This window comes from Zosterops lateralis, assembly GCF_965231275.1.
Source record: "Zosterops lateralis genome assembly, chromosome: 18".
In the NCBI taxonomy this organism is placed as follows: Eukaryota; Metazoa; Chordata; class Aves; order Passeriformes; family Zosteropidae; genus Zosterops; species Zosterops lateralis.
Genome location: NC_139778.1, coordinates 7,938,771 through 7,965,401, shown reverse-complemented (window position 1 = coordinate 7,965,401; position 26,631 = coordinate 7,938,771). Strand labels below are relative to the sequence as shown.

Sequence of the window (26,631 nt, the reverse complement as noted above, 5' to 3'; positions counted from 1 at the left end):
GTCTTAAGAAAGTCTAGTTCTGAAAAGGTAAATTAACTCCTTATCAGTTCACACTTAAAGCTTTTAAAAAGCAGGCCTGAAGTCTGGAATAAATTCACCAGGCAGCAATATCTTGACCTTACACGGGAATATTTGCTTAATAAAACCACGGTTTTATCAGACTGTTTCCTTCTGTTTCCTTTCTGGTGGGTAATGGAAGCTACACCCACCACTTCACTTTGACGTGTGTAACCCAGAAAAGCCTCAGCTCGCTGTAAAAACGCCAAGTGATACGTTTCTTTGTTAGAAGATGCCTCGGGGCTCTTGTCGCATTCTTCTAAACACGTCAGGAAAAACGAAATGCATTGTTAACAGCTAGTAGAAAAGCACTACACATTAGTCATTCTTCTCCTGAATGGAAAAGAACAATTTCTCATGAAATATCGTTCCCATTATATTCCTAGATTGCTTTGCTGGGTAGCTGCCCTGCCTTTCACAAGCCTCAGGCTGAAAATAGGAATTCTGAAAGAGAAATTTTGATACTCCTGAAAAGAATTAAAGGAAAATGTGAAAGTTCTCACTAGACGAATTTTGTAAAGGCTGGTTTCTTGAAGTGTTCTTAAAGATTAAACAAATCAAAATCAAATCAAAATGAAAACCCGAAACTTCTACTCTTGAAAGACATCAAAATGAGAAACTCTGAAATTCACAAATAATTTCCCTTTTCCTGAGCCAAGACGCTGTCAAAATCATCATTTTATGGACATTTCAACTTTGAGAGAAAACAGCTTTCCCATTGAATTTGGCACATCCAGCAACTCAGCCAGAAATCCCGATACAAAAAGAGAAGTTGCAAGACAGGCAGAGGAGAGACAGAGCCATGTGGAGGAGCAGGGGTGCAGTGTCTGTGTGCCCAGGGCTCCTCCAGTGCCCTGTCCCCTCTCCTGGGAGGGCAGTGTGGCCGTGTCACAAAGTTTGGTTTGAAAAACTGTTCATTCCTTTGCATCTTCTCTTCGTCCTTGGACTGTGTGTTCAATGCACGGACAGTGGCCAGAGAGTTTTCTTCCTTTTAGTTAGTCTAGCTAGCTGGGGCAAAGAAGCTTCCTGGACTGTTTTTTTTTTTCCTTTTTCTTGGGACTGTTTGAATCTGCTCTGGACTGAAAAACCCATAGGAGCACCAGGAGCTGCACCTGTGGCCCGCTGGGGCCTGGACCTCGGCATTTTCCAGCACCAGAGGGACTGGGACTGAGAAGAGATTGAGAGAGCCGAGCTGACTCCCAGCAAGGACTTCTCTCAGTTTTGCCATCTCTCTTCAGACCAGTGAGAGGTTTTATTGTTTTGTATTATTCACTCCTTATGTTTGCGGGCAGTTTGTTTGTTAAATAAATATTTTTTTCCACTTTTCTCCGAGGAAGCTCTTTTCCTGGACCAGCTGGGGGAGGAGGGACCATTTGGGTTTGCTCTCCAGAGAAATCCCATTTGGAGGTCTCCTCCCAAATTTGCCCTAAACCAGGACGTCACATTTTTAATTGTCTCCAGAGCCCGGGGATCCCTCTGCCATCAGCTACTCCCGCCTGGCCAGGATGCTAAACCCTAATGCTGTTTTGTGGGCCAGCACTGTGGGGCAGAAAGGCTTCAGCTGCTCCTCAATGCCTGTCAGAGCACACTAGGGCTGCACTATAGCTGAAGGTTCTCCCGGTGCCACGGCAGAACCGTGGCTATTTATCCGCTGCCTTATTTCCAATCCGCGCTCCTTCCGAGCAGTGTGCACAAAGACACGGATAAATGGCAATTAAATCAGCCACAATGGGTTGTGTTAACTACTGGTAACCAAGAAGGCACCTTGATCCCTCTCTGCGTCTAAGATATTCACCACACGGCACCGAGGCCTCCGCTGCACAAAGACTTTTCAATTTGGGATTAAACGCGTTGCATTGGAAATAGCTCTGGTAAGCCCCAGGAGCAGATTACAACTGGGAAAGAGGGACAAATGAATGGCTGAAGGAAGTCAGTGGCGATAAGCATTTGCAGTGGAAGAAGGGGTGCAACCAAACTCACTATTTAAAAAAAAGTTTTACTGCCTTCCCATGTTTCTGGCACCTGTGAATTGCCTGGAGGAGAGAGAAATTCTGTGGACTGGCTGTTTTAACAAAGCCTGATTCTGCTTGCTGGAGTCCCGATTCTTTAGGATCAAAATCTGAATTTTAAAAAAATCCCATCCCTTGGGAGGCAACCAAAACCTGCACCAGTAAGAATGAGACTAAGCCTCAGCATAAGTGGAAAAGGCAGACCAAGGGGCAGGGTGTGAGCTCCCCCCAAAAGCACGTGTTGGAAGTTGGAGTTTTTCACAGGAAGACTTTATTGACTTCCAGTCTTGCATGATTGCTTCTGAAAGCATGGCTTCCTCCTTTCAGGATTTTCCTGCAGAAAATTTTGCAAGTTGTTCTCCAGATGATTCACATTTAGTCTTAGAGACTATTTTTAGATGCTTTTCTTCCAGCACATGTTCTTGGACAGCCCCTGCTATTTACGTGGTTGACATTTCCCTCCTCTTGGCTCCTCTGGGGAGAAGCTCCACGAGGCAGCTTTTGGGAGCAGAGCCTGCACATCATTCCTCCTTTTGTGTGTTCCATACAGCAAAGCCAGAGCACTCCTGAGGCTGACAGCAGCAGTTTCTATCACCATGAAGACAGATAACGGAAAGCAAACAAGCCAAGGAAAATCAAACACACTCCGGCTCCTCAGAATGTTTGCAAGGCCATTCTCAGGTTGATTTGGGCAAAGGTCTGATGATCTGGACACTGAAGGTGTAATCATGCAGCAAATACAGAGGCAGTTGAGTACAACTGAGCAATAAAAAGCATGAGAAAATTGCTACAATATGTCTGGGGTAAATGTGACACCAAGACATGAAGTCACCTCTTTGTTACGGTCACAAAGCTTTGAAAAAATGGCAGTTATTAAATTATCAGTGGGTCCACAGCCAACACCAAGGTAGATGTACATATGCTGTTCGAGCTGAACACTGATGTCTTAGGGATTAGTTTTATAGCATTGACACAGATCCTATGGGATATAGCTAGCAATAACCCAAATCACACATCCCTAAATAATGTTTCCACCCCAAGAGGCAGCTCTGCAAGTGGGAAACTGCCTTGTATCAGCTTTCACTGATTTCTTTCACATATGGGAATAGTGCTGAAGTATGAAATCATTTTTACACTGGTAAAATGCCATGGATGAAGGTCTGTCTTGCTTTAATGAAACCCATAAAAAAGGCTATTTTTATGAAACACCAAAGATTAATATTGTAAAGTTTCTTCTGCTCTTCCAAGTGTGGTTAAAATTTTTGAACGAGTCTAAATTTTTGGCTGGATAGAATTTGGATTCAGGCATGCACACACAGAGTCAGGACACATTGCAAACATTGGGAATCCCAACTAAACCAGAAGGGAATGAGCTGGAGGCAGAGGCAAAAAGCAATTTCAAGGTATACATGTTAAGCAATTGTAATTTTTCTCTTTGCTGTCTTCCCTGGCTTACACATAAATCTCTACCATGGAGACATTCAGCACACTCTAATATACAACCCCATCTTTTAAGAGCATCCTGTATATTGATCCCCAAAGTATAGCTCAAGCTCATTATCTTATTATCTGCTGGGTTAGGAAGAGTTCCTGGGGAGCCAACATATGGATGTACTCTGAGCACATTATCAGCTGCAGGACTGCTCAGCAGTTTAGCCCATTGCACTGAGCAGTGGAGCTGGGCACAATCTTTCCTTGTGGCCAATATGGCAATAATTAGGGCTTCTCTGTGCTTCAGTAGACTAAAAGATTTGACAGACCAAATTTATCCCAGGAGTAACTCAAAGAAGGTGGAGGAGTTACACCAGTAGTCATGGCCTACTGTGCTCCTCTCCTTGAAACTCTTGATTGAAAATAATAGTTATTTGCACACTGAAGTCTGGGCTACTAAACAGTAATTAGACAGCAACATGGGAAAGAATTACCTGATTAATTAGTGAGATGATTAATTAGTAAGCTGTTAAGAGATGATTATCCTGGATCTAGGGAATACACTGCATTTTTTCTTTGCTCCTTACAAGATGACCATGGTAACATAAAGCACTTCTGCCCTAAATCCCTAAATGAAAAGCTCAAGAGCATAGACAGGGGCACTCAGTGCCCAGGGCCTTAATGAAGGTAGGAATAGACAGGACAGACTGACACAGCTCAGTCCTGGCACAGTAGGTCAGAAACAGACAAGGAAACAACTTCACAAAGACACCTGCACCATCAATGCACCACTCCTGACATCAGGTGTGCAGCCTTACAGCGGGAGAGAAGCAATTTCTGGCCACCTCTGTTCGGCAGTGTAGGTGCCACACTTCAAGACCATCAGATCCAAATTTTAACACTGCAAATTTTTTTTTCAGCCTTGTAAATTTTATAAATGCCTGGATGTTGGAAAGATGGGACAGGAAGGACTTATGAATATGACTGCATGATAAGAAATACTGCAGATACAAAACTTGTGAGTGAAATAGAAATGAAAGCTAGTTTCGAGATGTGAGCATGGCAGGCAGGAAGACGGTGATTAGTTGAAGACAGGAAAACAAAAGACAAGAACGTTGCCTTTTCACCTTGGCAAAGACATCTGGGAACAAGTGCATAAGAAAGAAGTCTATAGAGTTTAGAACATAAAATGACATGGTAACGTAGTAGTTCTTACAGGCTGCATGCAAAGTTTGTAGGTTTTGTATCTCACGCCGGTTGGTCACTGTAAATTAGAATATTCAACACAAAAAAAGATATAATGTATTGTAACAAGAAGATCGCTCTCTTCTCCTGGCTCTCTTACCCTCTTCTCTGGCCCTCTCACTCCTCTTCCCTTACTTCTCTTCTCTTAGCTCTCTTACCCTCTCGGTCCATCCCCTCTCCTCTCTCTCACCTTGCTTGCTCCTGTTTTCTCCCCACGTTTTTCCCTGCTCCTACTCCATTTTTACCCCCTTAGCTCTCTTCTATATCTCTCTCCTCCCATTCTCTCTTTAGGGCTTTGCTCCAGCTGAGGCTGGTGGCTGGAAGCAGGCCCTTTTTACCCACGACCCTTGTAATAATAAAGCCACGTGTTTCTAGAACATCTCAAGTCTGCAAATTTCCTGTCATGTCCCTGCCATCCACGGAAAAATTTCTACACCTGTAGGGACTGGAGGATAAACAGCACAGGCACCTGTGGCTCCTGAGACACCAGGGAAAGGCAGGAAGGCTGATGTGATTGGGAAAAGCAAGATTTTCAAAACTGGCTGCTTCTAGCAAAACACAGCCCGACCTAATCAGTTGAACATGCCTTTTGTACAAGGGTGCAGCAAACTTATAATGCCACCCTTGTGCAATCTTGTAAAGTAGATTTGACACATACCAATCTCCCTAGGCCAGCAACTTCATAAACTAGTGCAGGTAAAGACAGGCATGTGCCTTCAGCACCATCCAGAGCTTTGATCCTTCCCCTGGCTGAGGGAAGGGAGCCCTGCTTTGCTCTGCCTTTCATTTGGGCAGGCTCTGTAGACAGAGGAACAAGGAAAAGCACTCTGGAAAATTATTAGCCTTTGAAATTCAGTATCAAATTCCACCTACATGCACAGAAGTACTGCTGTTATAGATGCTCAGACAGAAAAGCCCAGCAGACAGGGCACCAGCTAACACCCAGGTACCTGTTCCCACTCAATGATGGACATCTTTTGTGACCTCAGTGATATGCAGGCACCTGGCTTATCTGGAAACCAACCTGACTCTGTCACCAACCTGGGCCTTATCCCTGAACAGCTCAATTTATCTTCAGACTTGGATGAATAACAATTTTCTAGCTCCCAGAGAAGCTGCAACAGGAATTCATTAGAGTCTGTGAAGCACTTTGATAGTATAATAATGGAATAAGTATTGTAAATAGTTTTTATGCTAATTCCTTCATCTACATAACTCTGGCCTCAGCCTCGAGGAATTTAACTGATACATGGTATGTGGAATAAATCTCTCAGAAGTTACAAGCCTCTGTACTAAGCTTGCACATCATTTCCACATCTCTCCACCTGTGTAGGGCCACCCCACACTTGTCCCTGCAGGATAAGGGAAAGCAGCTGTTGTGAGATGATAATGAGTGATAGCCCCAGTGCACTGGGAATTGTGCTGCTTCCAACAGCTTTGGCACCAGCCTTAGGGGGAAACAAGGATGGCAACCCCTTTTAAGTCCCCTAATGGCTAAGGCTGTGCCACCCAGCTCTCTGCGATGGACATGTGTGGGCAGCTTTTCCTGGCTGGTCCACTGTTCCAGCTGGGGTCTTCCCACTCCTCTAAGTAAATGCCATTAGCACTTCTCACATTCCAACCCTCTTGCTGGGCCAGCTCCTGGCAAATCCTTAATTCCAGATAAACCAAAGCAGGAAGGCACTTCAGAACCAGCCCCTTCAGAAGCATCAGGAATAAAGTCCCTGTGTATACTGGTGACACAAGGCCTCCCAGGCACCACCTCCCTGAGAACCCTCAGCACTGCAACCAGGGTGCTGAGCACACTGTGCTGAACTTTGCCTCTGTGTCACCCCTCAGCTAGACAGCTCCCAATTAACAACCTTGTGTGGGCCCAACCAACTCTAGACAATATTTTCAAATGTGACCACTGTGAAAGGAAAAAAAAAAATAGGTCAAGGGGATTATGCAGGGTGACTAATGATTGCTGCATGCTGGGCTGAGATGTGAAGTCTCGCTGTGTTTTCGAAGGTGCATAATAATATGTCCTTGTCTGACCTGTGGTGCTGTTGACACTTTTTCTGAGTTGATGCCTTCTCACAAATCCCCATTAGGCTGGAAGCTTGAACGCCCACCATGAATGGGAGCCGAGTGGAAGGACTATCAAACTTTGCAGAACTCCCATTTAAGTTTCACTTCACTTCTTAAAAGCCAGGCAGCAGAGGTAATTATTGAACTGTCAGGCTCTTTTGGAGTTGTTTGCTGAGGGATGTGGCTGCTGTTCTCAGACTTGGGTCAGGACATGTTAATTCCATGACATGTCCCTGGAGCTGGACAAGAGATTAACAGGAGGGGGCTACTCTGCTCAGCAGAGCTGGCAGCTGCAGTCAGATGAATGTGCCCTGCCAGCCAGCTTGCCATCCAGACAGTCAGAACTTATAGTTTTATCCTTATTTTACAGGTAGGAAGAACAGCATTGTATATGGAGGGCACAGTACAGCTGCCCTTCCCAAAAATCACAGGAGGTTTGTAGCAATAGCAAATTAATTCAGCTGTTTTCTCTCCTGGTCCTGTGTTTAGCCTTAGAATCCCTACAAATACACCTCTCATTGACAGGGAAGTCAAAATTCATTTTTCTTGTCTGACAAATATTCATTAGCCAAATATTTGTATCAATTTCTCCATCCTGGTCACAGAAATACTCCCTTTTCTAGCTAGAGAAATTGGAAGAAAAAGCAACTCAGCTATAGCTCAGCCAAACCTACAGTTCCCTACAAGAACTCTGGGGCAACAAGTGCTGCAGCAGCCTGAGAGAATCACAGAAAGCAGCCTTTTGTTTCTATTATGGTCCCTTCACAGGCACTAAGACTATAAATATCACCAGAACAAAGTTTCCTCGACGAACACAAGCACACCAGGATAAACATAACCTCTGGTTCAGCTTCACTCTGAAGAGGAACTGGGAGACATTTGGTGTCAGACAGCAAGGCCCTGCAGATGGGCTGTTGGCAGCCTGGCAAGAGCAGGGTGTGATGATGCCAGACTGGGTGATGCTGGGCTGAGCCTGGAGCAGGGAACAGCAGGTGCAGATCTACTCTAGGAGGCAAGACACCTTCAGTTCATACAACATTTATTTCAGGATGCCTCAGGGAAAACTCCCAGCTTCAGCTGAAATGTATAGCTGCCCAATAAAGCTCATGAGTTTCGGCAAGGCTGTAACAATATTAGCACTGTCCAGACCTTTCAGATTGATTTGCACCTTTTGGGTGATGTTTGCATTTATTCAAGGCATGAGGAAGGACAGCACATGTCCTAGCTGCCTTTAGATTAGACCAGTTTTAATTCCCAGGTGATTCTACACTGGCTACAAGACAGAAATTCCTTGCTATAGCAAAAGCAGAGCTCTGTGACTGAAGTATGGCCCAGGCAAGGCACTTTAATGGGGTCCCACTGAGGCATTGCTCAGCCCAGGCTTGTAGAAGGCTTGAGCTCCTCACTCCTGAGGTACAGTACAGAATGCAACAGAAAATCCACTTCTGCCCCATTGTTAGGTCTCTGAAATCACAGGCTGAGAGGAATAATTTTGTACAGATCCCCTGATATAAATCAACCCCAAAGTGACAAGAATACTTTTCCTGCTTTTTAGAGAAAAGCCTGCTGGAGCTAACAGTCTGATTGTTCCATAAATCAATTTCTTTCCCAAGTGTAAAATCTCCACTTGCTCATTCTGTGTCTTTCATCCTAATTAAATAGTGAAGTAATCAGCAGTATTGTCAATGGCCTGGTGCTGCACAGATACTTCTGAATATACAATATTAGGGGAAAATGAAGCTAATGAAGACGATTCCCACTCAGCATCTGCACCATGACCTGCAGTGCCCCATGTTTTGTAAAGAACAGGTCATGGAATGGGCTCTCCCTGTGCTAAATATGACCCTTCTTTACCGTTTCAGCAGGGAGCAAAATACCTCCAGTTACCTTTCACATTCCATTTCCATAATCTGCTCAAATTAAAGCACTGAACTACTCTTAAACACTGATCCCTGCCCTTGACACTCACCTCTCCCTTCCAATTAATCATGTTCACTACAGAAGCGTTCGGATACCACGAGAAAAGAGGTCCTGTGAACAGTGAGTTGTCAGCACTGGGGAAACTCTGAGACCCCCTGAGTCATCCAAGAAGCAGTTCCAGATGGTGAAATCCCTCAGGAAGCAGGAAGGTGTGTGGTCCATGTGGTTCTTGTTACCCAAGGGCTCTCGTGGAAGCGTCAGGAGCGCCAAGGCAGCTCCAGTCTCCTGGAAAGTGGGATGTGGTGCCTGCCCAAGCAGACCTACACATGCCAGCCCCAGGGAGCCATACTAACTGAGGTAAGAGGGGATGTCTAATACAGTCTGAACTCCTGGGAGCTTATTCAGGAGAGTCCTTCCTCTCCTGGCTACCAATTCCCTCACAGGAAAGAAGACATTGCATAGGAAGGTGAGTCCATGCAGAATCAAGTATCTAAGTCAAATTAAGTAAGACCATTTCATTCAGTAAATCTTGTAATACCCCTAACTAGTGCTGGTTTATTCCCTTTCCAGTGTCTTCCTTCTAAAAAGAAGTGATCCTGTCCTCCCAGGAGAGAGGCAAATAAACACATGACAGGCACTATAAAAATACAATCAAGAGAGACTGTCTCTTCCTGTGAAGGTTTTTGATCCAGTAACACTACACACCAGCTAGAGGAAAAGTATGTCCCCCAATAGTACAGCAAGTAATGCCCTGGCTCTACGCTAGCAAACATCTGACAGTTTTGTTTATGGGGGAAAATTAGTGACCTTCAATAACTGCAGAGGAAGTGCTCCAGAACTTTCCCCAGCCCTAGGACCTTGCCTCATGAAGCACATGGAGCAGTGTTATTCAGTACATTTCACTGCTAAAACTTTTCTTTGTAAACCAGCAGGGTATCAGTCACTCTTGGCAGGGCACCTTCTGCAAAGTGCACAGACTCTTCCCCCTTTGATTTGAGAACCACAACATGACACAGGATGTCTCCTGATGGCAGTGTTTTGTCAGGGTGCAGTAATCTGAGAAGGCTTCCTCAGAGTTTCTTTATAGAAAGGAATTGTACTAGAGAACAGTTGAACTCTGAATTTCCTGCACAAAACTCCCTTTTATAATCCCCCATAATATCTCACCCTTGGCTTGGCACTGAGACAAGCAGAAACACTTAAGTGCAGTTTCAAAACACAGTGGAAAGAGAAAGCTGGTGATTTACTCTGCCACTTGACTGACAGTTTCCCAGGTGACAAACCCGTGGCAGCTCCCCCAGCCAGATAACCCTGCAAAGTATGATTCATAGTGAGGTGATTATTGATCCTTGTGCTGAACAGTTCAGAGGAAAACAAATATCTGTGAAAGGCAATATTTATCTATTAGTCTCATAAAATACTTTGCATTACTGATTTCCATAAAAATCAGATCTCAGAGGTGCAGTGAAATACTGACTTCATTCATTATTCAGGTCTCCTCACCTTTTCACAATAATAACTAGCCTGTGAAATATTTTGAGGAGTGACAAGCCATTTTAAATTCTGAAACTCTGAAAACCCAAAGAGAACCCTGCTGAAGCTGTAAGATTTGGAAGGAGGGATATATATGGGTAAAGCTCCTACTGTAACAGTCTCAAAAACTTACAAGGTGGGGAAAAAAAAAACCCAACCAAACCACCGACCAGCTCAGCAGGAACACAACCTTGTTTCTCTCATGTTCTTAAGCTGATTTTTATCATCTAAGAATCTGACCAACAGTTCTTCGTGGTTCCTCAGTACCCCTCTCCATTCTGGACAAGCTCCCACCTTCCATGCACAGACTAAGGCATGATTGTGCCTCAGAGCATTGTAACCTTATGGTCCATCTCCTGATCAAAGACACATGCCCCAGTTACCCACAAAAATGTTCCCCAATGGCATCAGCCTTCAAGGACACAATAAGTAAGGACTCATTGAAGCAACAAACATCAATAATATTTTCAACATGCATATGGCAGTAATAAATGCAGAACAGTTACAGATACAGGAAACTTCTTGTGGAGAATATACAAAAATACACAAGAGTCTGTTGCTCTGTCACCAAAACAGGACAAATATCCTCTCTGCTGGTTGAAGATGGCGGCAGCACAGTTAAGTAAGTTGAGAAGTTCCCCCCATTTTAAATGAGGTCAGGCTTTGTTAGAGTGCTATAAATTAATTTCTGCCACGGGCAAGACAATTTATCTAAGTATTGCACTATTCTATACAAATGGGTAGCCAAAACTCTGTGATGTATTTACACCATATTTTATAAATATATTATATTTGCTGTACCTATCCAAGGGTGCAGAGCCTGCAAACCTTCTTTCCTCCAGTCATTATCCTGCTTGGCTCTACATGGTGCTGCACAAACACACACTGAGAAAGCCTTTTCCCCAAACAATATGTGGGGTGACCAGAGACTGATGCCCAAAGTAACAAATGAGCAGGATTCACACCAGGGCTATCTCCTCATCCACTCTCAGGCTCCACAGCTCAGGACAAATCAAAACCCTCTCAAAAAGTCAAACAGTTTGTTATTACAGTCTTATTTACACAGGCTGCCACAAGCTCCAAGGAATCACCCTTTTAAATATGCCTTTTCTACTTTGTGCATTCCCTTTCCAAACCCTTCCTAGCCCTGCTGGTTCAGACTGAGCCACCAGATTCACACTGTCAGCCCAAAAGGCTCATCAGCATTTGCGTCAGCCCTATATCAACACTGCCATATTATTATTTCAACTTAACCTTCCTAGCAGCTTATCATAACTGAGTTCCAAAACAAGCCTGGGATCCAGGGGACACATCCACCCAAATAAGCTTCTCTGTCTCATGGCCTGTTCCCCAGCTGATGCTGGAGTCAGCTGGGCATTCACACTAACAGCCTGGGTAAAAAGGTGAGCCAAACAGCAAGTTGGGCAAATTAAATTCTAATTATCAAGGCCTCTCAGGGGCCTAATTAATCTTGCCTAGATTTCTGTAAACTCAGAAAACGTAACAATTGATAGTTTCTTTCCTATTTCTGATCTGTAGCTGTTGGAGCAAGGACAGGTTTGCTCCACTTTAACCAGAGCTGAAACTGGTTTAGCTTCTGCAAGAAAAGAAATGATCTCTCTGTTCCACTGAGCTTGGGATGAACCCCAGCAGCCTCTTGCTGGCACATAATTGCTCAACAGAAGCTGCATTTCCCTGCACCCCCATCCTAGACAGGGCCTCTGTGTCCCTGGCTGAAAGAAGGTCAAATAGCCCATATCTCTTCTTAATTTTTAATCGCAATTTCATGCTGTTATTTCAGCTGCTGGAGGCACTGTGGCACAAATCCCTCAGGAGTAATTCCTAGATACTCTCTTGTAGGCTGGCCTACTTTTTCTTCCTGTTCAGTCACAAATTGCTTCTCTGAGCCCAGATGTGTGACAGTGCTGGCAAAGCCTGCCTGCACCCAAAGACATTCTACACTGCAGCATATTACAAAAAACAAAAAAAAACAAAAACAAAAACAAAAACAAAAACAAACAAAAAAAAAACCAAAAAAAAAACAAAAAACACACACACACACAAAAAAAACAAAAACAAAAACAAAAACAAAAAACAAACAAAAAAAAAAAAAACCAAAAAAAAAAAAACCACCAAAAAAAAAAAATGACGTTTTGATTCTTTTCCAGTTTCTAAAAAGAGACAGGATAATCAAGATCTCATTTCAGCTCTATGAGCCCAGCCAAGTAGGATGGTCTAATTTTAAACAGTTCTGCTGCCTCTGATGCAGGACATTGCCACAGCCCCCCTGTGGCACTTCTGTGACACTTTGCCGTGTCAGAGCCCCACAGCAGGACCAGGTCACAGCCCTGCCAGGAAAACCTGGGGGTCACCTGAGTGAACAGGAAAAAAAGGACATGGTTTTGTGGGGACTTTGGATGTGGCAAGAGCTGGGACTGACATGAAAGACAAAGGACATAGGAAAGGTGTCCTGGAGCTTTCATAACTGGGAAAAAAATGGGCAATTTCATGAACTGCCTGGGTCACTTTGGCGGCAACTCTTGAGGCTACTGAAATCATGCATTTGAACCCTGAAATAATGTCTCAGCATAGCAACAGCTGTGTGACAGAAATGATTCCTGTAAGATTTCACCTATGGAAGGATGTTTTTATTTTAGTGGGAAAATTTCTAGCAGCTATTGTTTTGAAAAATGAAAGAAACTACCTTCAAAAAATGACACTGCTCTTGTCGGAGAAGTTAAAAGGCAGAAAAGAAGCAGTCACATCCTTTTTGTTTGCTTGTGCAATGAGGGATTTTGCTGGTTTAATCAGCTAGAACATCTCTCGGTGGCTGACTTTCTCTTTACAGATTCATAGTAACCTGGAATCTTGGTTTTATCAACCAGCTTTTACATGTTTACATAGAAATTTTCCTTTGAATAAAACAACAACCAACCAACCAAACAAACAAAAAAGAAAACAACCAATTTAAACCAATGTTATTTACTAAAAAGCACCAAACCTATATTTCAATTTCATAGCCTTACCACTGTAAATACTCTAAGAAGAAAAAAGATGATTGTGTATTGTCCCACAATCTTCCATAAATGAAGCAGAAATTTCCCCAAGCAGCAAGGAGAAATGATACAAAGTAGAATAAGAAATAAATAATAATAGTAATAATAAAAACAAACCAGGAAAGAAAGAGCCAGTGTCAATTTATGAACAGAAGGACAAAGATTTCCTTGTCACACAAGTGTCAAGAAGCCCAGTGAATGCTGTGTCCCTGCCCTCATATAGCTACTTTTATTACAGATATTTTGCTATTCCCCAAAGGCTGTGTATCAGTCAGCACTTGTTCACCACCCTCTGACCCAGCAGTTGCATTTCTTTCATGGGAACACAGAGCAAGGTGAGTGCTGTCATAACATTTCTTCATTTTTGTTGCTAAGAATGCTGTACTCAAGACACACCACAAATTGAAGTGGACGGATTTTCAGTACATCAAACAAAAGGCACTAAACCACAAAACCAAACTTACCTGAAGAATTAAATCAGTAAGGATGTGACTTCCTCAATAAAAGAGACCAACTTGTAGCTTTCAGTCATTTCACAGCTTCTACCTAAAGACTGTGCCACAGCCTAAATTGGTTTATCCAAGGATGGGAGGAATATTTTGCCATGGCAACTGACAGTTTCAGAAAAAAACACCCCCAAAACTGTGCTCTGTCAGAAAATCAGCAGATTAAAAGGTTGAAGATAATGCCTCAGAAAGAAAATTAGGGTTGAGACAGAAAAGGTCTATTAAACAGTGGTTCTGCCAAAGAGACAGAGGTGACAGGCTTCAAAATGGTAAAGCTCTGAATGCTATACAAAACTCTACCTGTGCCACAGAAAAGAAATACTCAAAAACAAGAGAGAAATAGATAACAATAAGTGTACAGAATTACTTTCCTATGGATGCCTGGAAGGATGCTCCATCTCTGCTGCCAAGTCACAGCTGTGATGTCTGAACCAGGCAGTCACACTTCCCCATCTCAAACTACCCAGCCAAATTTAGCCCTAAGAAACAGTAAATTTTAACTCAGACAAGACCCTGTGGGGAGCAAACAATCTTTGGCCCCTCACTGGTTTATGCTTCTATTACAGGAAACCAGTGGTTCACCTGCAAGAGCAGGTGCTTAAAATTTAAACCAGCTAACAGGCAGAATTTGTATAAAAACACTGTCACAAATTGAGTCCAGATGCTGGATTCTCACAGGGCACTCCCTGAATCAACATTTTGCATTGAGACATTCCACTCTGAGGGCTGCAGTTCGTCTGCCAGGTCACCCCCAGCCCTGCTGGCCTTAAAACACTGGGGTTGCATTTGGGGTGTTGTGCCAAGAACTGGGTGGGAGAAGATTTCTCCAGCCTGCAGGCTCTAAGATCTCAGAGTATTTTCTTGGCCCAGCCCAGGAAAACAAAGGAAAAAACTCAGATTTCTCTCTAAAGAAAACCCAAAACACATTTTGAGAAAGAAAAGAACTATTTTTGATCAGGCCAGAGTGTCTCATTTCTTTTGAGTTATTTTACGTGTGTTTTATACCACAACTGAGCAAAAATGAGTCAGGGGAAAAATTCATTTCCCCTTTAAACATGTCAACGTGTGATGTTCCACCAAATCAAAAATGCAAGCTGGTTTTAAAAATGAAAATAATCCTCAGTCTATTTTATGGCTGTGTTTGGTGCGGTTGGCATTTATTTTGTTGAAAGGTGCCTGCCTTGCCCCCAGTGCAGAACTGCTCATTCTCAGTACAGCAGCTCTTCAGGGCACCATTTCAGAATCAGCTTGAGCAGCCAGAGAGGCAGGTTATTTATTTTTATGCAGGTGTTTTGACCAAGGACAGTTATTTTTTGCATGTATGCACAAACCTAAAAAATAAAATTGAGAATATCACCAGGTGAAAGCATGCAATTTCCATGTAAATGAATCCCAAATAGGGGCACACTGTGCTCTCTTCATTGCTCTTGGTAATTGCTCACTGGGGGTTTCTCAGCAGTTGTTGTTAATGTTGCTTTTTGATGCCAAAAAAAAAGAAAAAAAGAGAAAAAAAAGAAAAATTAATTGCTGAGCGTGTTGGCTGTAGAGATTACAATAAACTTCTCACTGGTGCAGACAGTGCACAGTGCCTGTGTAAAATCCTGCCTAGGAACAGGCACTTTTTTCTCTCTATAACTGCATGGCTGTACTTTACCAAGCTTTTCTCCCACCTTACACCTCCAGTAAGGATTCAGATGACTTTGGGAACAAGCCCAGAGGTTGATCTAATACCTGCCAGGGTCTATGAAGTGTTTCTACCAATTTCAGCAGGGGCTAGGATCAATCCTGAGGCTGGGCCTCCCAAAAGGCCATCTCTGGAGATGCTGAACATACTCATTTCTCAGGGGATGCAGCAGAAGCTGAGGGGAAGGAGAATCTGGCAGATCCAGGAGCACAGGATGTAACATAGACTTCTGGATTACAGGTCCCATGGTGGCAGCAGAACACAAGAGCCCCCCACAGCCTGGCAAGGGGAGCAATCTGCAAACATGCACTGTGTGATCCCAGGGGGCAGAAACACCCCAGGTCTCAAGCACAGGGAGGGGAATCTTCATACACAGACACTGAGCAACTGCAGGGCTGAAAACACTGTGGGAGCCAACAGTGACTGAGAGTGTGTGGGTGGTGCAGAAAACTGGAAGTTGGTAAGAAAATGGGGGAAAAATCTTCAGTTTGATGTATTTAATATTTTCAGGATGTATTTAAAATCTTCAGGATGTATTTAATACTGCTTGTCCCTACCACATCCACTGGCTTCTTCTCTTGGCCATTGGTTGAAAAGATATTTCCACCTTAACCACTTGTGTGCTTTTCCTGTTAAGACAGGAGTGTCTCTGCTATTGCTGCCACAGAAGGTGGAAGGAAAGATGTATTTCACATGAACAGATAGGCAACACCTGTGTTTGATGTTAGGAAAAACACTATTGAGAAAACCCTTCTAACAAACGAGGTCAGTTATTCTGCCCAAGAACACTGGCAACTCAATGCTCAATGTGGAGTCAGTGCTTTGAAACACAGAATATATGAAATGAAAATTAAAAATATTCTGGCTACAGGCTCTCCTGCTACCTTCTTCCACAGCCTAGTGAAAAACCCATTTGTATCACAATGTTTTCACAGTGCAGAAAGTTCCCTCTGCTCTGACACAGGTGTCTGCAGATATCCTCAAGCAGCTAGTGGGGAAAAAAAACTTTTTTCAGAAGCTGGTGAGGGATTCCTAATTGCTACTGAAAATATTTTCAAAGCAGCAGATCAGCCAGCAGTCCCAGCTCCATCCCAGAGGCAAACACAATTTATTTGTCATGTTTCAACATTTTTTCTGCTGTTCATACAGTGTAATTAATCACTTGGCAGGCAGGGGAACACACAGAGGACTGAAAAGGCAGCTCATTTTTTGATATGCAGTGATCGTCCTGTACTTTGGTAAGAGACAGAGTCACTCTTATTTACAGATGGGAACAGAACAAAAAAGGTATGTGGCAACTCAATACAGCAACAACTAATAAGAAACAAACAGCTTTGATTAAAAAAAGGACCCTGCCATTATTGTACCTTACAACTTGCTCTTCCACAGGGTTTGCATGTATGGCTTTTGGCCATTGATTCCACATGAAAAGGCAACAACCCATATGTAAAAATAGTCTGTCCCTTCACAAGGAGCACTCAGAGGTGCCTGGCTAGCTGATGGTGAGAGGCTGTAAGATCTGTCACTCAACCCCCTCCCTCTGTCTTCTATTGGGGCCATCTAGATTCAGGCTCTCTTCAAATTTGAGCAGCCAAAATACAGCAGGTGACGAGCTGACAAAGGAGCTCCTGCTCTGATTCACATTTCCCTAAACTTAGTGCTCAGACAGTAGAGCACCTAGACCCACAGCACTGTTTCTCAGGGCCTGCAATGCAAATCTTGGCCAGGGAGCTGCAGATGCAGGCAGCCTCATTCCCTGGGAGTCCTGTGGCTAGTGCTCCCAGCTGGCTGGGTGCCCGGGAAGGCTCAGAGCCAGCCATTTGGAAATTTGAGACACAGGCACTCTGCTTTGTTTGAGCTGGCTCAATCTGGGCCTGGTTTTCACACACAGACTTCAGATGTGGACTCTGTGTTGGTTACCATCTCCAAAAGGCTATCCAAGGGCTCTGAAGTGCTACCAGATGCCTGCCACAAAGCAAACTGGACTAGGGAAACTTTTGTCTCCCTTCAGCTGAAGCCAAAACAAGAGTTGAGCCCATAGCAGCGAACACTGGGAAAGAAATTTGGGATTGACAAATTGTCTTCTGGCAAATTCTGAGTATTTCTATCACCTCTCTAAAGGCTGTGAGAGACAGAAATTATACTAATAAACAGTACTTGACTTGACAGTGCCTCAAATGGAGCACAATTCAGACTTTAACCCAATCAACAGACTCAACTCACAGGCAGACAGGAAAGGTTTATTTGTAGGTCCCAAAGCTGAAGGACTCTGGAACTGCTATCTCCTAACTGCAATCCCATCCTCCTAAGTTTCTTTGTACCAGCTGTCTCTAGTCCAAAGAGAAAACACACCCTACAACCTGAATCAATGCTGATGGAAGTCAATGGGACATCCTGTAGTAACCAAGTTATGCTCTATGTATTCTGCATACACCTTAACAGCCTTGAGCTCCAAGGCAGAACTCACCATTTGCCTGTGATATCACTCACACAGCCTCTCAATACAGGCCATCAAGAGCCTTCCATGGAAGGAAGGCCTTTGCATTTTGAATTGCATACACAACAGGATTTTTTCCCTGTGTTTTGTTTGTTTGTTTGTTTGTTTTTGGTGAGGTTTTTTGTGTGTGGTTGTTTTGGGTTTTTTTTTTTTTTTGGACAATTTTTTCAGACATTAAAAGCTTGTTGGCTTTTGCTCTTTGTTTACAGTGAAGAAAAACAAAAAGTAAAATCAGACCATTTGAAAAATGTCTAATGAAATGCCCCAAGCTCCTGGTATCAGGCGGTGTTATATATCCCTTTAAATTAATTGCACTCTGTTGGTTGTAATTAAAAACTGGAGGCTTGGCATTTTCTTCTTCCCCATTTGACTCAACATATACAAACAGCTGGATAAGTTCAGCACCTCACAGTGGCTCCTGCCACTTCATCCCACATCTTAGAATTACCTTCACCTCTTCAGTTTGCTGCCTTTGGGCTTCAGAAAGCTACAATACAGGGAGGGGGCTCTTGGGAGGGGAAGGAAAAGTGAAAGCAGAGGACAGGGAAAAATAACTTGTGACAAGGATAAATCTCCCCTTCCTTTCAAGTCATCGTATGAATGCAGAGACAGCATAACAATGAACCAGTTCAGTACCTGCCCTTGTGTAAGCACAGGCCCTTGGGTGGAATAAAAAAGATGCATTCCCTTTTAAAATGTCTATTTGTACCATCACAGCAGTTATGTCCTTCTGCTGCCTGGGAATTTGAGTGCACCTGATAATTAGAGAGACATGCAAAGGGCATACTGGGGTGAAAATCAGATCAGACAGGCCATTTGTGCCAATGGGAGCTGTCCATAAACTTGATTACAGCACCAGGAATTCACACTTATTAAGGTCTGAGAGATGCAAGGACAGCCTGTATGTTTTCTGTATGTTCTTCCTTGGGAAGGGGGAACAAACGCCATGAATGGTGATGGTCTCAAATCCACCTGACCCTCAGTTCTCCTCTGCTTCATCAGCTTGAAAATTCCAACTTCCTGCCATAGCAGAGGATCCTTGAGGCGGGAGCAGAGGCTGTTCAGCCTTTCCCCAGTCTTTAGCTGACATCTAGTGAACAGTTTCCAAACTGCACCTGGAGGACCTGGAGATGGGAGATGGAACCAGCCCCTCTGGAGGGCAGTGGTGCAGAGAGCTGTGGGATAAGCATGGGATGTACAACAGTGCACACCATTCCCTGTCCTCTCCCCACCACGGCAGCTCACTTGGCCTGGGCAGGTGTGGAAGGACCTGTTTCTGCTCCCAGGCTGCACAAATCCTGAACTGGCTCCATTAAAGTGGGCAAACACTGCTGCAGGACCCCACAGTGGTGCTACCCCCTGCAGGGACCATCTAGGGGGCTGGTGGACATCAGGAGTGACCAGCAAGGCTTCCAGCACAGCACTGTCAGATCAGCTTTCTCTGAACAGGGAGGGTCACCCTCTGCCCCCTCCCTCTCCCAGAGGCACAAATTCAGCACTCAAAAGGGAAACTCAGCAGCTGTTACCAGGATTAGCAACTGCAATTCCCAACCCCAGGCCCTCCTGAAGGATGGATGGCAAAAGAGGTGCAGTTTGCAGAGTTTTGCAGTTTGTCTTCAAGAGCTCTCCCCAGCATATCTTTCCATGACAGCAGATGTGAAATCCCTAAGGAATAACACCCAACTGACACCTGCATTCAGAGAGTGTCAGAACCAGCCTACAACATCTGCACAGCAATGGGGGAACACTGAGTGTGTGCAGAGCCTGTTTTCATTTTAGAGCCTCTATCAGCTGCTGCAAACCAAGCAGTTTGGTTTATGGCATCTATTAAGGTAACCAAGCAACATCATGGTGGGTATCTGTGTCATCAGTTACAAAAACCAGGGGTTTAGAACCAAGCAGGGTTAGCCACTGAGGTGCAGGAAATGTCTCTGTATTTTTGTATGTGCAGGAAATGTCTTTGTATTTTATGTATTTTGATGTGTAACATCAGCCCACCAGCACACCTATCACATCCTTCCTCAGTACATGAGGATTGTCCTCACAATTCACTACCTGTGAAGGTAAAATGCTTTTCCTGTTGATTTCAGTATCATTTGCAGTCTATAACACCACTGACATACAATCCTTCTCTGAATGTATGATACTTCCTGCACCTTTAATCTTTACATGGGTGGAGGTGATTAAAGCCAAAGTAAAGTGAAGATGCTAAAAGAGATGCTAAAAGGAAAACTTAGCAGTGCTCTACTTCTTAGACTGCACAGACACTGGCAAATTAAGGATACAAATGAGAATCTTTAATGGTTTAAAAATATGCTACACCCACCAGCCAAAATACTATCAAAGGTTTCCAAGAGTGTACTGTTTCTGCTTCCCAACAGCTGTTGAGTCCCTGTTTATTATCTGCAGAAGGTCCCTGAGGACTTGTTCACCTACAAAGTTTGACTGATTTAATTAGGTACAAATCAGTGTTTTCCACTTGTGAGGTGCCAGCGAGCTTGTACAGGGATCTCCCTTCACAGCCAGGTGAATACTGAGACTTGTAAGAGGAACACTACCCAAATGCTAAATACTTTCCCACCAGTTAACCTGAGTTAAAAGCAGGCAAAACAGTATGGATGCCTTGCTAACAGCCATGAACCTAGGAAGGAAGAGTTAACAGGCCAAGCAAAACAACAACATTTACAATGATCCAACTATACATCACTGCAGAGGCTTCCTCAGCCCACTAACATGAGATAGAATTAGTGCTTCTCTTACCTGGTAATAGTAATCAACATATTGTGGCTGGTAGTGCTGGGGCTCAGAGTTTTCAGGAGACAGGACATCTTTCAGTAACTCTTCACAGCCTGGCAAAGAGAAACAAGAGGAAATGGTCAGGCCAAGAGTTTATCTTCCATTACATGGACAATAGAGAAAGAAACACTGATTCGTAGCCAATCTGGATGCACAAAACCTTGGAAGACAGCTTTGGGGATTTATTTAAATAGGTGTAATACAACTCTGCCTTCAGAGCTCTGCCCAGCACACATTCAACATGTCGAGCTTGACAAGTGCAATTATCTCAGCATGGATACACTAGCCTGCAATGAAACAGAAAACTGAGCATTGCTCGGATTGGTAATCTACCCTGTGAGATACAAACCTACCTCTAACCAAACCCAGGCTCTGGAGTCAAATGCTGCATTTGCAGGCTTGGCATGAGCTAGTGACTACTGCACATCAGTGACAGTGGAGCTGCTTCTAATTTTCTCTGGTCAAAATGACAAAGGGGCAATGCCTAAGTGTCATAAATCCCCTGTCAAAAAAGCTGTCACAGAGTGTTTAGCAAGCAAATATCTATGCACTGCAACCAGAGATTTTAAGCTTCTGTGTTTGCTTTTGTTAACAACCACATTAAGAGCGGGAAAAATCAATGGCTGTGTTTCCCTTGGTCCTTCTCTCATCTGAAAACCTGAGACAAATATAGAAACACTGAAATCACCAAATGCCTCGTTCCCCATTAATTACCAGTGACTGCACTTGTCATTGCGAGCTGCAGAAGGCAGTAATGTCAGGCCAGGTTATTTTAGAGCACTCAGCTCACAGCCTTGGGCCAGACTGTGTGAAAACTCTTCAGCATGTGTTGTGCACTATCCTACTTGGAAGCTGCAATTGCCCAGCAGTTATTCCTCCCTTCCATCCCAGCACTAATGCAATATATTAGGCTGTAACATTACACATGGATACCACTCACAAAGCAGGTGAGCCAAAGGAAACAGGATGATGGAAGGAAGTGTGAACTGAACAGGTTCATTCCATTAGCTGACCTTCTCTCCTGGTTTTACATAAATGAATAACATCTGTAGGGATGAAGACATGTTGTGGTTACGGAGAGGAGTCCCTCACAAAGGAAGGAATATTTTATAAACCAGAAAAAATGATCAGATGGAGGAAGCCTAATAGGAGAGAGGTCTGTGTTGTTGTCTGCCATACACAGGCACACGTCGAGGCAGCACCTGCTGAATGAAGACATCATTAAGATGTCAGAAGTGTCACACGGACAAAGCAGCAAGACTTTTTTCCTTTCTCAGCTTCTGCAGCAAATTGAGAGTCTCAGGTGGTACTGAGCAGATAAATAAGGATAAAGGAAGCTGTTAAATGCCCACTTTGCTGGAGAAGTTAGTGGACAAGAATGTCTGGTATAATCAGCTTTCTTGTTCAGTGTTTTTCTGCAACAGTGTCAATACAGTCTCATCTTTTGCTCCCCTCATCTAAATAGAATTTGAATTTTTCTGGTATTCCAGGAGAATTACACAATGGTGGAACATAAAGAGGGAACACTGGAGTGTCTCAAGTGCTGTGCATGTGTGTTCTTAACACCAGAACACACCCTGGCTTGCAGCCTGGGAAGTGCCAGTGAGCTAAATTGGTGTGTCACAGTCCAGACAGAAAACAACAACAAATCAAGGTTTACTCTGGAAAATCTCAATATGGAAATAGGAAGGGACTGGACAAAGATTTGTTCTTTGCTAGCAGAACCACTCCTGAGTAGAACCTTGTGTGCTGAGGTCTGTAGAACTGCTGTGGTGGATATTTCAAGCTGTGCAGCAGTGTGCACCCAAGGCTAGAATCTGTCCAAAAATAACCCATTTCAATGAAGCAAAGAAAAAATTCCTGGCTACCTTAAGGACCTCTTGCACTAGAGATGTCCTATTATTGCTATAAATTCATTTTCCTGGAAATGGTAGAACTGAAAGCTGCTTACATGGCTGATTAGAGACATTACATTTGGATGTCTACCTGTATCATAAGATATTAATGTGCACGATGTTCTCTCTCCTTTGCTGCACTTGGGAAAATTTCATCTACATTTCTGGGCAGCACTTGGCAAGAAGACTTAGCTGCACTGCAATAAGAATGGGGCAGCAGACAGAGGAAAGAGCAAGCCAGGAACAGCTCCAGGTCCTTGTGCACCCATTGCTGCAGCTCCACTGAAGGGTTTCCTTCATGGAGAAACACTCTGTGAAAGGCTGTGCTCGATGTAAATCACTGTGACACAGATTGGCAGCAAGTTTGTGTCTGGAGAAAGGACTAAACAATCAGATCACAAAATGAGAGTGGCCAGAAGCTGCTAAGTTTTCTTCCCTGGCTAAAGACACCTGATGACCTAGCACTGAAGCAGCTCCTGTGTCCACTCAAGTGACTCTTTGAAACATGGATGTGTACAAGTTCTAGTTTAACAAGTCACTCTCTAGTCTGGTCTGTTAAAATTATCTGAATTTAAAAATATTTCTCCTAATATTACAAATGCAAAAGCAAACACAATTCATTTGGCCAGAACAGGGTCATCTCTAGTCCTAAGCAAAGATCATGAAAGTCACTTACAAGTCACTGAAGGGGAAGACATGAACCTTTAACTTTTTCAGTTCACTCAGGTTGCTACACATGATATCCCTTATGAGATTATTTTACAAATTTACAATCAGTTTAATTAAAAAAATGGTTTTCACACCCTAACTAACATTCAATTTGCAAACAGACATTCTGGCCACAAATAAACTCAATTTAGCAAAGCTGTTTCCGGCAAATGCTCCAAGAAGGAGATTTAACCTGTAACACATCAGACAATTTTCACAGGCAATTAAGCAATTTTAATACTATAGGAAATCAAATCTGGTCACTTAATTGAATGTAGTTGGTTTCTGGCATTTTTCCTAACAGGAATAGCTTTTTACTTTATCTGCCCTTGAATCTTTATGGTATATTAGAGTCATTTACTGTTTCAGGGTGTATTTAGTGAAATTTAGTTAAGTCTTAGAAAACTCTCAAGTACTTTTAGCAGTAACCAACTTCAGCTCATTGAGCAGCTATAAGGTAATTAAATCCAGGAGAGCTCAGCTCTTCCATTCACTGCCAGTCCTTGTCCCTGGAGCCATCTCAAGCCCCACTCCTGTCAGTAAGTTATTCTTACCAGAACAAACAGATTCATCCAGTTACAGACAGATCATCTCCAGTTACAGCCTCACTGAAGTTTGAGATCTACAGCTATGAACCTAAATGGGTTCATGTGGACTTTGAGGTTTTCTGATATGCTTTACTGATATTCCCAAGCTGATGCAGCTGTCCTGGTCTTAGATATTATAGGCAAATAACTTCCTTTTACATGACTGCAACACACCCATCTCTTACTCCATGCTGGATCTTCAGGGCAAAGCTGGTAGAACACTTCTCCCAGCTATGGGGCTGCAAATTAGATTTTATAATTAGTTGAAGGAGATGGCCAAAACTTGGCACTGGTTTTGTGAGAAATACGTTTGCTTGGAGCATCTGAATGAAACCATAAAAGCTATTAAGAAAAAATAATCTCCAGTGCAATAGGAGGCCAGAAATACTCTGTTTTAGAAAACTTTATTTTGAAAAAACACCATCAATTTTTATACTGCATTATTCTCATATTATTTCACAGTCCAAATAACCTGTCACAGTCTGAGCTAGCAGAACAGCCAACATCCCTTTCGGAACATTTCTCTGAAACTTTGGGCAAATCTTGTATTCTTGTAATTTTCATTAAAAAGTGCTAGGAATTCACAGAGAAACATACCTACTTTTTAAAATTTTAGCTGCTTATATATAGCCTGCTTCTAGAAGCTTTCCAACCAACTGCAGCAGTTAGATGCCTCAGGATCTAGGGAAGCATAGAGATGGATTTTTGAAGGCAAATAATGGTCTTTGTTACTATTTTGAAGATTCAAAGGTTGCTATTGCTGCAGGTGGGGAAGTGTATAAATTCACAGCTGTGCTTCTTCCACACTGTTAATGAACATGAAGGAGCTCCTACAACTCTCAATTTTCAAATTCCCTAACAGAGCACAACTAAAATGTCCTTAAAACTTCTACAAGATGAGGGAAAGACTCCCTTGCTCCAGGAGAACAACAGGTTTTATGATTTCATCTGAAAAAAACAGTGATTCTGCTAAAGCACACAGATTCATAAATGCTCTGTGCTGATGTGGCTCAGTCTCTCCCGTTATAAAAGCTATGACCCTCCAAACACCACACAGCAGTCAGCACTGTTTTCATGGTTAAAATAAGCTATAAAGTCAGAACACATCTGCCTTTGTATTTTAACTCTGTGTTAATGTGTGTTCATACAGTACCCTCTCATCTCTGTGAGCTGTAACATTGAGGGCAGTAGGGGGAGCTCCCCCTTTATTTGTTAGGGTTTGGGTGCTTTTAAGCAGAATATCAAAGCAAAAAGATTACTGGAAATACAATAGAAATCTTAAACTACAAGGAACAGGTCAGACTCAGTTAGAGCCTGGCCCTGCAAACATATCTGACTGTGGAAGCCACCAGCCTGCAGAGCACAGGGAATTAACAGCTCCACTCAAGCCTTTAAGTGTTACAAGTGGCAGAAAATATTTACTGGATCAGTACAATATAAATTCAGAACAGCAAAAACAGCCATCGACTCTGCTGAGCAAACAGTAATGATTCCCATGCTGACCCTGCTGAAATTAATGGGAATTCAGCCTTTAAGTGATATTCTGGCTGCTCTTGGTGTCTCTGAGCAGTGCCACAGAGCACTTAGGTAAGAGGCTACAGGTGTTATTTCATGGCAATTGCTCTACAGGCAGACACTTATTAAAGCCCTGCAGGCAGCAGATAGAGAGGGCAGCTTCAGCACATGTAAAGCTCTCTGACATCCCAATGAAATTGCTGCAAAGCTTTAAATTCAATGGCAAGCCTATCCCTGGCTCTGGCAGAGCCTAACTGCATGGGGAGAGCAGCCTAGACAGCAAGACCTCAGCACAGATGCTGAGGGAAAGTCCTTTAACCCACAAAAGACCAGCAAGAGAAGCAAACCTTTCCATAAATAGCAAGCACCAGTCCTGTCCAGTATTCCATCCCAGAGGCACAGTGGGAATGAGCTCCTCCAACACACTTCTGCTCTCTGGCATATTTACATCCACTTGAACAAATCCTCTCCACCACTTTCCAAGGTCCTACTACCAGTGAGATTGCCCATCCTTACCCACAGCTCCTGCTGCTCAGCAGCTGAAGGAAATGAACTGTTTTCTATCTGACAGACCCAGCAGATGCTGCAAAGGTGCATGACCCATATGTCATGAGGTTTATCCAGCTCTGAAGCACTGAGGAGGAGACAGGACTCGATGTCCATTTGTAGAGGAACACAACACTTCTCATTTGTACCATGCAAGAGTAAACAATGCCCTGGTTTATGGAGGAGAGAGGCCAAGCTGCAGGTTTTAGATCCAGGGGTAGGAGATTCTCTATCAATTGCAGAGCATTAAACACTTAGATGCTCTGGATTTTTTTTCAACTTACAACATTTAGCTTTTCACTGAAATCCAACCCTGGATATGAAATGCTCAAACCAACATCATCAGAGGTCAACTCTGATTTGAATCTGTTGCTCTTAGATGTCTCAGACTTCATGATTTAAATAAATTCCAGGCACTGAACCACCAAAAAACCTTGACACTATATCACCTCTGTGCAGCAAACAATTTCATCACCATACTATAAAGGCAAGCACCTATAAGGAAATTAATTTCAAGTCTCATAAATAAGAAATATAGTAAGGTATTAGGATTGTAAAGCTTGAGTTTAAACATTT

At 43.2% G+C, this 26,631-nt stretch overlaps 1 protein-coding gene across 1 annotated transcript in view; it reads right to left on the bottom strand.

The window, feature by feature from the left end:
- RAB11FIP4 (RAB11 family interacting protein 4) overlaps positions 1–26,631 on the bottom strand; it is a gene marked incomplete at its 5' end in the record, with an annotated part of 111,928 nt that overhangs the window by 44,909 nt on the left and 40,388 nt on the right. The window contains one exon of the mRNA XM_083874584.1: positions 20,769–20,857. Coding sequence (XP_083730710.1) covers positions 20,769–20,857 — 89 coding nt within the window. The remainder of the gene's footprint in view (positions 1–20,768; positions 20,858–26,631) is intronic.